Genomic DNA, 14,625 nt, shown 5'->3' with positions numbered 1-14,625 from the left:
AGATGTGTTCGAGATTTGTTTGGCTCTTCTCCATGGAGATTCACCTACTTCACCCCTGTGACCAAAGGCAAGAGTTTCAGTTAGTTTCACAGGTGTCCTCTGAAATATGTTATTTACACAAATCAACTTCTTCAGAATTCAGTGTTCAGTAAGATGTGGTTCTATATAAAAGACTTGTGTGTAACGAATTTTGAAAGCTTTATTTACTATCTATGAATCAGTAAGCATTTCATTTTAATTTTAAAAATTTCTTACTTACAATTTACAATTTTAACCATTGACAATAAATTTGCATTTAAAACAAATACAAGTGGGTCAGGGCCACCATCCTCTAATTGCTGCATTACTGAAATCTGTGATGGTTTCTCTTCCACAGCATAGTCTGCAAGGGGAGAAAACAATGTAATAGATTGGTTAAAGAGACAAATCAAGAAGAAAATCTCATGGAGGAATAGGCTGATTATTCACAGGAAAGAGACAAGCATGTGATTTACAGAGTGAACAAAAGATCCTGGTTTGTACCTGCTGTACTAGTATGTTAATAGTGCCCAGTCCACTTTGGCTAATAAGATTGTTATCCTACGTATAGACCTCTCCCTATAGTCTAAAGACAACCCTTTTATTTAACAAAAATTTTCCAACTATCATAAGAAGAATTTCACATAATACATGTTCTAAGACCAATATACAAATTAACCCATGATACACAAGAAAGTGATATTTACCTATGGAAACAACATCAAAGAGTTGGAGTAGAAAGGAGCCCTATTTTTCACTCTATTCCCTTTTTTACTATTTGAGATTTTTGATCATTAAAAAATTAAACTTTAAGAAATGAACCCAGAAAACAAAAGTATCATATGTGACTAGTTTCATAAAACAATTCTTTTAAGTACATATATCACTGGCCGGGCGCGGTGGCTCACGCCTGTAATCCTAGCTCTCTGGGAGGCCGAGGCAGGCGGATTGCTCGAGGTCAGGAGTTCGAAACCAGCCTGAGCAAGAGCGAGACCCCGTCTCTACTATAAATAGAAAGCAATTAATTGGCCAAATAATATATATAGAAAAAATTAGCCGGGCATGGTGGCCCATGCCTGTAGTCCCAGCCACTTGGGAGGCTGAGGCAGAAGGATTGCTTGAGCCAGGAGTTTGAGGTTGCTGTGAGCTAGGCTGATGCCACGGCACTCATTCTAGCCTAGGCAACAAAGCGAGACTCTGTTTCAAAAAAAAAAGTACATATATCACTAAAATTACCAGAAATCATATATCAGACTTTGAACATGAACAAGTTAATACTTGAGACTCTGAATATAACCCTTCCTGTTTAATCTCTGGAAACACAGCATGTAGTATTTAGCCACTTCATTTTGAATGACAGTGGTCCTATCAACTTGAAGTTAAAATCAACGGTAATAATTATTACAGAATCTAGAGATATGGAAAAGAAATAGAAACTTCAAAGGTGGATGTTGTTTGGTTGATCGTATATAAAATGTATCATTAAGGGGCAGTCAAGTAGAACCAAGTAATACTATAGCCCACTGACCGACAGAAATTTAAACATTGATTTTTTATATGTAATAGGAAATATTAATATATATATAAGCAATTATTAGAAAGAGAAATACTGAGTGTAAAAATTTTTTTTTAATGAAGTTATTCCACTGGGATACAAAATTGCTAAATTCTAGTGAACAGATTATAATATATTTTAAGTAAATATATATAACTAGTTGTTCTTTCTTGGTAGGAGAGGTATGTATGTATGTATCTATGTATGTATTTACTTATTGTAACTAAAGCCAAAGAAGTTAGAAGAAGTTTTAACAATTAGATTTCGTGGATATAACATTTTATGAAAATGAAATACTACATTCTAACTTATTTTAACAACAGAGTAGGCTAATTTAATTCCTTATTAATCTAAGATTTATTAATATGACCAAAATTTGAAACCCATGTACCAATTTTACTAACAAAAGAATGCTTACCCTTATGTGAAAGTTCACTGTTGAACTATCTGTGACACAGATTTGATAGTAAAATACATTCAGCCAACATTTGCTGAGAGCCTACTATGTGCCCAGCACCATCCAAGGAGCAGAAGACACAAATATGGATTAAGACTGTGGGAATTCATGGTCTAAGCGAAAGAATAAGATGTATAAGATATTTAAATTATAATGAGAAAAGTGTTATGTAGCTGCAGTCTATAAGAACTGCCATTAGAACAGAGACAAGCAAAACAGTACTTTGTAGGCAGCCTAGGTATGGATTCAGAGAAGAGGTAACCATTTAAACCAGATTTTGAAAGGTTGTGAAGTTCTTCAGAGGGAGTCTAGAATATTGTTTTATTCCAGTATAGAGGGGTATTCCACACAGAGGAAAGGAAAAAAAGAAAAATATTAATTACATGTCTACTTTGTAGCAGATACTTTCTTACTGGGCACTACAGGTATGATATCTAATTTAATACTCACGATGATAATTAAGTAGGTGCAGTTATGTAACTTTTTAAAAAACAGAGTAGGGGCCTGGCACAGTGGCTCATGCCTATAATTCTAACACTCTGGGAGGTGGAGGCAGGAGGATTCCAAAAGTTTTGCCCGGGTAACGTAATGAGACCACATTCTCCACAAAAAAGAAAAAAAATAGCCAGGCATGGTGTAGTCCTAGCTATTCGGGAGATTGAGGCAAAAGGATCACTTGAGCCCAGGAGTTTGAGGCTGCAGTGAGCTATGATCATGGCCACTGTACCCCAACCTGAGTGACAAAGTAAGACATTGTTTCAAACAAAAAAGACTAAGAACCAAACTCAGAGAGGATAAATGACTTGTTAACTGAATCACACAGCTAGAATAGAACGGTACTGGCATTAAAACTCAGGTTTGCCCAATTCTGAAGTCTATTCTCTTCCCATCATTCCACAGTAAAAGAAAAAGCATAGACGAATGAAAGGTGAATACTCAAAAAAACAGCAAATAATCTGAACTATGCATGTAAGATGCTGGTGTAATGGCTGGAAATAAAGTCAATAACAAATGGCTGGAAAGTGGGTTGAGATAAGGTTATAAGGAACATTGTCTACAGAGATAACTTACACTAAAGGCACTAGAAATCCATTAAATATTTCTAAGCAAAAGCAATATATGATAATATCCATATTTTAAAAGATTAACTGGCAACAGTATGGAAGAGAAAATAAAAGAGAATAAGACTGAAGACAAGGAGACAAGGTAAAAAGTGTAGGACAAAATTCAGGTGCAGTTACATAACTGCACCTACTTAATCATCACTGTATTAAATTAGATATCATACCTGTAGTGCCCAGCAAGAAAGTATCTGCTACAAAGTAGGCATGTAATTAATATTTTTCTTTTCTTCCTTTCCTCTGTGTGGAATACCCCTCTATACTGGAATAATAAACCATCTCCTGAAAATGTATTGAGTATAAGCTGATCCGGATATATCAACAAGAAAATTTCACATAAAGTTAAGCATCCTTTTGACTTGATAATGAGTTTACTTCTTACCAGGTCTCCCTAAAAATATTTTTATCAGTAAAATTGTTATGTAAGTTCAGTGCTCTTCACATTATTATATGTATCTTTCTGAATGTATATCATACCTCAAAACAGAAAGCTAAATTAACAACTGTATCAGGGTGAGCCAATCCTAGAACTACAAGCAACTCTTCAGAATATTATATGCTTTGAAATATTTTTTAAAACTGCCAATAAACTACATTTATACTGTAAGTAATATATCTTTCAAAAAAATGAAAATTACATTATGATATAAAAACATAAACATCATCTACTCTGGGAGGCTGAGGCGGTTGGATCGTTTGAGCTCAGGAGTTCAAAACCAGCCTGAGCAAGAGCGAGACCCCGTCTCTACTATAAATAGAAAGAAATTAATTGGCCAACTAATATATACATATAGAAAAAATTAGCTGGGCATGGTGGCACATGCCTGTAGTCCCAGCTACTTGGGAGGCTGAGGCAGGAGGATTGCTTGAGCCCAGGAGTTTGAGGTTGCCGTGAGCTAGGCTGACGCCACGGCACTCACTCTAGCCTGGGCAACAAAGTGACACTCTGTCTCAAAAAAAAAAAAAACACAAAAAAACAAAAAACATCTACTCTAAAACAATCAGTAACAGCAACACTGTTCTCATGGCACTGGGGTAGTTGCCTATTTTGTTGGATAGGAAGGAGAAATGCAGTTATCACCCAAATTCTTTCCCCTTCCCTTAATGAGAAGGCAAATATTTGACATACATAACTATACTTGTTTAAAGATGTAAGTCCACATACCTCCTTTTACACCAGTGGAGATGAGAATGGGAGGAAGGCCATCTTCAGGAATAAGGTTCATTGCACTTCCAACAGGACTTCCAACCTGAGTTATACCCCCAGAGAAGAGAGAAATATCCACCTACAAAAAGCAAATCAGCAAAGTAAGTATTATTCAAGACTTTGGCAGGATATAGTGAAGAATATAAATGGGAATTTAAATGAAAATCTGAAATTTATACTTTTTGAAAGATAGCACAAGGTACTCATTATGCAATGAAAATACAATGAAAATGTTTTCAAATGTATATGGCTCTCCTTTTGGTATCATCAAATCACGTATTGAAAGAAGAGGCCTTATAGCCTGAGTTAAAGATTCCTTTACCCAGGCTTCTTTTGCCATAAAAGAAAAATATTTTTTTTTTTTTTTTGAGACAGAGTCTCACTTTGTTGCCCAGGCTAGAGTGAGTGCCGTGGCCTCAGCCTGGCTCACAGCAACCTCAATCTCCTGGGCTCAGCGATCCTACTGCCTCAGCCTCCCGAGTAGCTGGGACTACAGGCATGCGCCACCATGCCCGGCTAATTTTTTGTATATATATATTTTTAGTTGGTCAATTAATTTCTTTCTATTTTTGGTAGAGACGGGGTCTCGCTCAGGCTGGTTTCGAACTCCTGACCTTGAGCGATCCGCCCGCCTCGGCCTCCCAAAGTGCTAGGATTACAGGCGTGAGCCACCGCGCGCCCGGCCGAGAAAAATATTTTTTAAAAGCTGCAGTGGCAAAAGAAACAAAATTTCAATATTATCTCATTAACCTTTATTGCCTTTGGATCTGAGAATAGTGGTGATGACTGCACAATAATGTATTAATACTTGACACTGAATTATACACTTAAAATGGTTAAAATGATATTTTATGTTATACATATTTTATCATAATAAAAAACAAACAAAAACATGAAAAAATAACCTTTGATAAAATACAGAGATTAAAATAGGTCATCATTTTCCATTTACTGTGTAATAAAATAAAACTTCAAGTTCATTTTTCTTTGCACTAGTATGCAGATCATATTAGCTACATTTGATAAATGTAATATTGCAAAACATTTTGGGTGGAGTTAAATCCACTTAATAATTATTTAATAGAACATGCTCGAAGGTCTATTAAAGTGATGCTCTCCTCTCTATATTCTCTACAATTAAACAAGAGATAGAAGCTTTTTAAAAGCTAAAAGAAAAACATTAAAAAGCTATTTTAACATGTATTAAAATAAATGTTCATAGCAGCTTTATTCATAATAGCCAAAAGTAGGAAACAATGTAAATGTCCATTAATAGGAAAACAGATAAATTGTGATATATTCCTACAATGGAATACCACTCAGCAATAAAAAATTAATTTTTGATGCATACAACATGAATAAATCTCATAAATATTAGGCTGAGCTTAAGAGGCTAAACAAAACATTATATATGTTTTTGTTTATGTGAAATTCAAGAATAGGCAAAACTAACTTGTGGTGAAAGAAGTCAGAATAATGGTTACCTTGAAAAAGGGGAAAGCTAGTGTCAGAAAAAGTACATGAGGGAATCTAATGGAGTGATAGAAATATTCTGTATCTTCACCTGGATGGTAGTTACATATATATAATCATTATATACAAAATATATAATATATAAATCCATCATGTTGTTTACTAAAGATGCTCTTCGAACACTTTACTATATGTATTTTATACTTGAATAAAGATTAAAACTATTTCTTAAAAATATGCTCATTTTATCATACTTTTGTCTATACTATCTATAATTTACAACTAGAAGTTTTTAGTAGGTTTTTGCTAAAATCCTCCAGTGTAGCCAATATGGCATCACATAAGAGGAGACTTGGAAAATTTTATTGGCAAAGTATTTTTCTTAATTTCAAAATATTAAGGTGGTACAAATGATTTCGTTACATGAATATCTTTTATAATGCTTAAGTTGGGGCTTTTAGTGTGCCCATCATCCAAATAGTGTTCATTGTACCTGATAGATAAGTGTTTACCCTCCCTCCCTTTCCCCCTGTATCTGATTTGAAGGCCTGATACAGAAAATAACATAATCTATTCAGGTATATAAATCCTCCTTTTAATATCATAATTGATAGTTGGTTGGCCTAGTGGTATTTAAGTATACAATTACATTCTGTGAAAACAAATTTACTTCATTTATTAAGCACCTATTATTAAGTGGCAGGTACTCTACCAGACCATAAAAATGAGAAAAATATATTCCAATTTGGCCTTAAAGAGTTTGTTTTCCTTCACTTTATCAGGTAAATATTAAAATAGAGTGTCGAACAATGTGAGAACACCAAAAAAAAATAATTAACTTGGTTAGTTTCTTTTATACTGAGCTGAAACTTGTTTCCCTATAACATTCATTAACTAGAGCATCATTCATTCAAAAATATTTATGTTTTAAGAACCTATCATAAAAAATAACAGATGTAAAAAACATTAATAGAAAAAAAAACATAACTGATTCAGGCAAAAGTCATCAAAAAATAGTAAAATCATTGGTTGAAAGATTGTTGGGGAACAGGATACCCAGAGCCTCAAAGAATCACCCTCATATTACTTATTAATTGCAGAGAGGAAAAGGTACTCTTCCAATGGAGAAACACCTAAGACATCACATTAACCAGCTATTAAACTAATACTTCTTGATGTGATCCACTAAGAAACGACCACCACTTATGTAGTATTATTATTACTGCCAAAAAATGATTGAGGGCATTATGCAAAACATGGCCCAAATACTTCAAAAACTAATGATATGAAAGACTAAAAAAAAACAGTAGAAGAACTGTTAAAGATGAAAGGAAACCAAAGAAACATGAAAACTAAATGCAACTGTATTCCTTGATAAGATCCTGATTTTTAAAAATAAATTTGATTTAGTTAAAACATTTTTATATATGTATGCACACACGTATGTATAAATGAAAGCTATACAGAACATTACTGGGACAATTGGGGAAATCTGAATATGGATTATATATTAGATAATAGAATTATATGTTAAATTTCCTTCTCATGTGATAATTGTATTGTGGTTATGTAAGAAAATAACTGGTACTTCAGTCACGAGCTGAACTTATCAGGTGGTAAAATGCAACCAATTCTCAAATGGTTCAACCAAAAAAAAAAGTATATGTATGTGTGAAGTGGTAAAATGGTAACAGTTGGCAAATACAAGTGAAGAGTATATGAGTGTTCACTGTACTATTCTTGCAAATTTTCTGTGGTTTGAAACTTTTTGCAAATAAACAGCTGTGGGGAAAAAAGAAGAAACTTTCTTGACAAAGTCATTCTGGCGATACAAAGAAGGATAAGACATAGTTCTGGTTCTCATCCTCTGCAGCCACAGAAAAATGAAAAAATATACTTAAGAATATTTGAAAACACATATGACATGGTATGATTTGTATGGTCCCTTCACCAAACAGGAAACTTAGTTCTCTGTTAACAAATCTAATTTTAACAACATGCAATTTTAAATTTAATTACAACCAAATCTATAAATTTTATGTGAAGTAAATATCTGAAAAAATATTACTAAACATAAATAATAACTAACAATTCTATGAAAACTTCACAAATAAAAATTTTATCCAACCCTAATGTAAAATGTACACTTTGGGTGATTATGATGTGTCAATGTAGGTTCAACAATTGTAACAACTATATCACTCTAGTGGGGGAGATTGATAATGGGGAGTCTATGTGTGGGGCATATGAAGACTCTCTGTACCTTACTCTCACTTTTGCTATGAATCTAAAACCACTCTAAAAAAAAATAAAGTTTAAAAACTTTTATCCAAACTTTTATTCTCTTATTTTAAAGAAAAAAGACGAAAACAAATACTTAATTGTAATTAACCACCTTATTATAACCTTGATCATCAAATTCAAGGGAGCAACCAGCAATAGAAAAGGACTCATTATATAAAAGGATTCTATGTTTATACTTTCTAATTTGGGTTCTAGGTGGCTCTATTCTCTCACTGACTTGGAAAAAAAAAAAGGTAGTTGATGTTTGTCCCCTTTTGAAAATCAAGCTTCAAGGAAAGAGAATCCCATTAGTCTCAAAACTGTGACTGATGTTCCTATGGAAACAAGGTAGAAGTGAGAGCACAGTATGAGCTAGTTTCTTTAGGTACATTATATGAACCTTCTATCCATTAAGCCAGTGGTTTTTAGCTTATTTTTAAGTTCTGGAATTTTTTTTTAAAACCTGAAATGGAAACAACAGATAAAACAGAAAAAAGTATAGATGCTCAGGTTGAAGAGAAAGGACAGAAGAGTTCCTAAACCACTCTTCCTCACCATGGCACTCCCGAGAGGCTGCCACAGAACCTGGGAACGTGATTTGAAAACCAATGTATCAAGGGGCCAGAATTCCCTCTAGCTCAACATCTCGCTACAGTGGTAGCCTGAGCTCATCTGAGAACAATCTTCATAAGAACCTGTCTCCTAAAAAAACTTCCAAGTACAGAACTGTTTTAAACATGAACAACTGATTTTTGCCACATTTACTCTTACTTACACGCACGCACGCTAGATTGCAACTAAAACCTACAGAGTTCTACACAAAAGTCACTCGACTTAGAAAAAGGCAAGATAGAGGCAGCACAACACTGAGTAAAGTAGGTACTCACTTTTAGTTGCTGTTTTGTTTTCTTACCTCTGCTGACACAGGACTGGTAGTTACTGGCTTGACTGGGTCATGTGACACAGCCAGGGTTCCTGCAGAGGGAGTTCCATTCATTGTTAATTTGGCTGCATCAGCAACTTCTCCATTGGGCAATATACCATCAGCAAACCACACTCTCCTCTGCTCTCTGGGCTGAACCACTTGAGGGGCCAGAAAAATAAAATAGGCATCAATGTGACATCGGTAGGGTTTCTAACATCAAAGAAAAGAAGGTCACCAATTCCAGGTGTACAAAGAAATCACTATTTAGCATCTTATAATTAGAAACATGAGAACTGTAACTGTGTATAAAAGTGGTTATAAATGTAATAAATTAACTTAAAAATACATATTTAAATATATTCTTCACTTCTATACTTATATGCAAAGATTTAAAACACTGCTTTAAAATATTAAGAGTTCCTACACACATCTACGATTATGTCACATACTCTGTCCCGCATCACTGACAGAAACTAAGGAAAGTGTTTTAAGTGCTTAGGAAATAAATTAATAGCAAGAAAAAAAAAATCAAGCAATAGATATCCACATCTCCGAAAAGTATGAGGTTTCCACAGAAATTCAGTATCTGGTACTTTTAAAGGGCAAAAGATGCCCCGAAGAATGTTAAAGAATAATTAGTTAATAAAGGAAGAGTTGGCACAGATATGTAAGAATTGGAAAACAAACTAACCAGATCTTTGGCTAATGTGTAATTGAAGAAGAAAAAGACTGATCTGGCAGTGCAAAAGTAGTTTGCACTTTAGTAAAAGGATAGGGGAAAAGCTGGAACACTGAATCTAATGAAATGATCTCTTTAAATCCAGTTTTGGAAATCAATTCAAACAGCCCAAATACAGAGAGAGAGACCAGGGAAGAACAGCAAAAATGACAAATGAAGTAAAGAGAATAAAGATTTTAATAAAGAAAGCCTGAACTCATAAAAATACAAGTAGTATGACCAAAGGATGATCTGAAAAGAGGGAAAATAGGAAAGAGTATGATAATGTCAATTGAAGTCTATGATCTTCAAAAGGGGAGGCAGCTATTTAGCAAGGGGAAGGGAATATCACTAGATGAAAAGATATAAAGTTAATGAAGATTGATTCTAATTATCAAGGGAAACTTCTTGACAAGATTGTTTTAAGGAAATATATAATTGTTATTTTTACTATTCATAATCCCCTAAACTTACACAGTGCCTTTCATCTGACAATATCATAATCATAAAGATATAATAAACGAAAATAAGTTAAGCTAATAATTTCCTACCTATCATATGAGGTAATTAGAATTAAAGTTCTGGATTTAAAGGTCCACATACCTAACACTGATATTTTCATATTTTTATATGGCTAGATTAAAAATGAAGAGAGAAAATGTCAATGTGTATTCCAAAAAGCAATGCTAGAATGGGCTGGTCAGAAGGAAGAACTCTCATTTTCACCACTTACAGGGGTCCTACAAAGAAAATGAAGGTAGGCATGAGGCTAGGGGATTTTTACAGGCTGACTTCAAATTCTGCACCTCTTTTTAAGTGCAAGCAGTGTAATTACTCCATTCTTAAGTTGAAGAGGAGATTGGCATATTTTCTAAGGTGTCTCCAAAATATCAAGCAACACAATATTATTCTTTACTTGCCCAGAAACAGTCTTGACACATTTCTCACCTTGTTCTTCCACTTTAATAACCACCCAAAGGGACTTATCTGTAGTGTTTTAAAGACTTGTGCTGTAAAGTCACATCAGCACCTTTTCAGAGGAACTTCATGAGGAAAAAGAGAGAGAATAGCACATGATCCCCTACCTTCTGCTCCAGGGTGCTTTAAAACTCCCACAGGTACCATCACAGTGGGAGGTGGAGAGCTCAGGGCTCCTGAGGCCTGAGCTTGCTGCAAGGGAGGGATAGTAGAACAGTATTCAGCAGGATTGTTAGGGTTAGGGCTCTGGCTTGAGGCACTCATCATGTTCTCCCAGGCTTGAGCTAAAGCAAATACAGACACAATCAATGTGAATGGATTGCAAAATATGGACATCAAGACCTTCACAATATTGGATAAATAATGCAGCTCCTCCTCATTAACACTCATAGTATGTCTCTCTTCCAGCTAGTGAAGGTATTAAGGAGATAGGGGATTTTATTCAATAAAGGAGACCATTTAGCTAAGTAAATATTTGGTTGGACAAATAAGAATTAAATGAGTTTTTAAAAAAAATTATAGGATACTTCTGACACAGACTGATAGCAGATCAGTCTGAGTTAAAGACTAGGCCCTTGGTTCTTTAAAGGAGACCATACATTCCTTTAAGAGGGAGTGAAAGATCAAATGTTATATTTGCAACTGGGATAAGATTTAGGCATTTTTTTGGTTTAATATTTAATGCATTTTATAAAGTTCTATAAAAAACCAAAATCAGGGGCTAAAATAGCATAACTCCATTATATAATTTTTAGTTTCATTTCTAGATTTTTAAAGCTCTTCTTAGTTAAGATAAAATCTCACTTAAAAATTCCAAAGCCTAAAGCTCAGGAGAAGACATTTCAACATCTTTGTGAATTCTGCTTTTATGTAATAATCATCCTGTATAAAAGTATTCAGCAATAACAACCATTTCACATCTTTGGTGTGTCTCAAAAGCACAGGACCCATTTGAACATGAAAATGTGCCAATATCATATAAGTGTGATCAACCAATATGGATGATCACAATATGTTAAGATTCTGTGTACTCTATAATTTTACTAAATACTGACATATCAAGTATTGTCTTTAAAGTAAATAGAATGAAAGATGCTACAGAAATGAAAGAAAACAAATTTTATCTCCTAGGTTCAGGTAATATCCACATGCCCAGGAACAGAAACCACCTGATATTTGAGCATCTTTTCAAATTCTCATTCAATATCAAAGAATGATCTATAAGATTTTGAATATTCATTGCCTCCAAACTACAAGACAAGGCTAGTAACAAAAGCTATGTTCCTTTGAAAGCACTAGCAGGAAGAGGGGAGGAAGAGAAAAGGGGATGGGGAAAAAAGGATAGAGAACACTGAAAAGCATCAAATTAAATATTCAGAAAAAGACCAGTCTAAGCCATGCGAGAGGAAAGACGCTGGAAAAACCAGGAAAAGTGGATTACCTTAGGATCCCCTGTTAAGGGCCTCCTTGTCTTAATAAAAAGTAAGTATTCCATGTGAATCCTCTGCCATTTCCTTCATTTTTAGCTATGCCAAGTTTAAAAAAATAGCTATCAAGTTGGAAGATCTCATCAAATAAAAGAGGTGTATTAGGATACTGTAATTAAGCAGCATGCTCTCGTCTGTGTGTACGTGTCCGAAAATGAAAGCAGTGGAATAAAAATCATTAATTGAGCAACCAAGTAAAATAACCGCCATCTAAAAAGTGATCCTTAAGAGTAGACAGAATGATTCATATTGATCTAAATCATAAGAATTCAGAAATGGGAGGAAATTGGGCAGTCATAGGAAATTAGGACAGATCAGATTAACTGACATGCAACATGTTAATAAGCCAGCAACAGGAAAACATCACCATGAGCAATGCAGACAGACAGAGCAGGAAGGGTCTCAGAGCAGGTAAGTTCCAGCCTCCAGGAGGCGCACTATCTTGGCAGAGGCAACACAGGTGTCCAAGTTCAACATTTTATGTCTATTAGGAATTTTTCTGGCAACTGCACAAAGATGCATTCAAAGAGAAAATACTACAGCCTGATCTATTTATTTTATTTTTTATAAGCATATTCAGGGTTTTCATTTTTAACTAAAATGCCCTAGGAATCAATCATTTCTTGTCCCACAAAAGATGAACACTGGATAAATTTTATTTACCTTCCCCTGGCCATATTGTTACACCACATAACAACTAAATTCAAAACCATTACCCTTATAACAAATCTAAGTAGCATTAAAGAGATAACTAATTATAACTGAAAAATTCAATTCTCTACTTGATCCTAGATGCTAAAATATTTATTTTTAACAAGATGAATAAAATAAGTTGTTAATAAGGATGCATTCTAAGTTATTAAGGTATTCCCTAGAAAGAGATAGCTTCTTTTGAAAGGTAAACCTTGGCCCAATTTTAATATGTCATCATCTAGGTGGTCAATAGTTCCCTATCCCCACTTTACCTTGTCATTTTATAGGAACAGTAACAACTACAGAGCACCAAATTTCGAAAGAACTTCCATTATTCCTCCAAAACTTACCTGGCTTTAGCATTCATTTGTTAAATTAGGTACAGGAATTCTGAAATGCCAAGATACTTTCAACACATGGAAATTTAGTTCAATATTTTCAGCTAAAGTTATGACATTTGAGAAGGTGCGCAACTTGTACAGAAAGGCAGGAAAAAAGTCTTTTCATAGGAATTCTTGTTTTGTCTCAACAACTGTGAAATCAGCCTGTTTTAATACTTACCATTCATTAGCACTGAATGGCAAATTACACACACTCTAGCTTCCTTTCTGTCCATGTATAACAATTTACATTTGAGGCTACAGCAGGAAGCACAAAAAACCTGTGGGGGAAAAGAACATACAAAATTTACTTGGGTTGGTAGTGCAAAGGGAGAAAATCAATACTGACCAAGACTGATTGACAGTGAACCTTACTAGACTATAATACTAAAGTTCCAAAAGAAAATGTAGCTCAGGAAGCTGGGCAATTCAAAAGCAAGAGTGAGATTTACAAGTCTGTCAGAAATTGAAAATGTTCGTTGAAAATAAAATCTTAGCCAAGATCACCCAGCAAATACACAGCAGGAGAAAAACAAACAAACAAAAAAAAACACCTGAGTTACCCTTAGGCAGGATTTCTACGTGCAGTATCACATGACATGGGCATTGAAACACAGTTACATCTGCTATTTTTGTTTGGAAAGGAATTGTGGCAGGATGAAATAAATAGAGACTGGGTTTTAATTTCTGTTGGTTACTATCCTTATGTGTGGAATAATAATCATATTAGCTGCTTTTACTGGTTTGCTACAAAGGCCAGGGATTAAAATATACAACTCAATCATAAAAATAAGCACAGTTCCAGTTCCAGGAAATCAGAGCAGGCAATCAGAATCTGCCCTGACAATTTCCAGCACCTCATTTCCACCTTCTGGGCTTGGTTCCTGATAATCTCACTTCCTTCTCCCTTCCACACCAGCCAACAAGAATATCCTGTTAAGATTCCTGCTAAGATTTATTTTCTTGAGGACTCATTAGTCACATAGAGCTTCACAGAGACAGAAACTTGTTCCCAGCAGAATAAATTCTGCTCCAGCTTTTATGGCCAAGAAGTACCCTATATCTTACAAAGCTGAACCAAGAGATGAGAGGTCATATTAAAGATGAAGTTAGATAGATATCTCCCCTCTTTGTAGGTATAATTAATATATTTAGCTAATATGATTATCAATTTATAATTTTCAAAGGGCTTTACATTCTCAAAACAACTCTGTGACGTAGGGAGAACAGAGTAATATGTATTATCCTTATTTTCTATCAGAAGAAATTAAATTTGGATGGTTAAACGCATTCCTCAAGTTCACAACAAACTATATGAATACTAGGCACT

General features: G+C 34.5%; 1 protein-coding gene across 1 annotated transcript in view; it reads right to left on the bottom strand.

Moving 5' to 3' along the window:
* ZFYVE9 (zinc finger FYVE-type containing 9) overlaps window positions 1–14,625 on the bottom strand; it is a 150,159-nt gene that overhangs the window by 56,379 nt on the left and 79,155 nt on the right. Inside the window, exons 5-9 of the mRNA XM_012776239.2 lie at window positions 13,477–13,576; window positions 10,843–11,019; window positions 9,028–9,197; window positions 4,317–4,437; window positions 260–382 (exon numbers count right to left, since the gene is read on the bottom strand). Coding sequence (XP_012631693.2) covers window positions 260–382; window positions 4,317–4,437; window positions 9,028–9,197; window positions 10,843–11,019; window positions 13,477–13,576 — 691 coding nt within the window. The remainder of the gene's footprint in view (window positions 1–259; window positions 383–4,316; window positions 4,438–9,027; window positions 9,198–10,842; window positions 11,020–13,476; window positions 13,577–14,625) is intronic.

This window comes from Microcebus murinus, chromosome 2, assembly GCF_040939455.1.
Source record: "Microcebus murinus isolate Inina chromosome 2, M.murinus_Inina_mat1.0, whole genome shotgun sequence".
Taxonomy (NCBI): domain Eukaryota; kingdom Metazoa; phylum Chordata; class Mammalia; order Primates; family Cheirogaleidae; genus Microcebus; species Microcebus murinus.
This window is presented reverse-complemented; position numbering and strand designations above follow the sequence as displayed.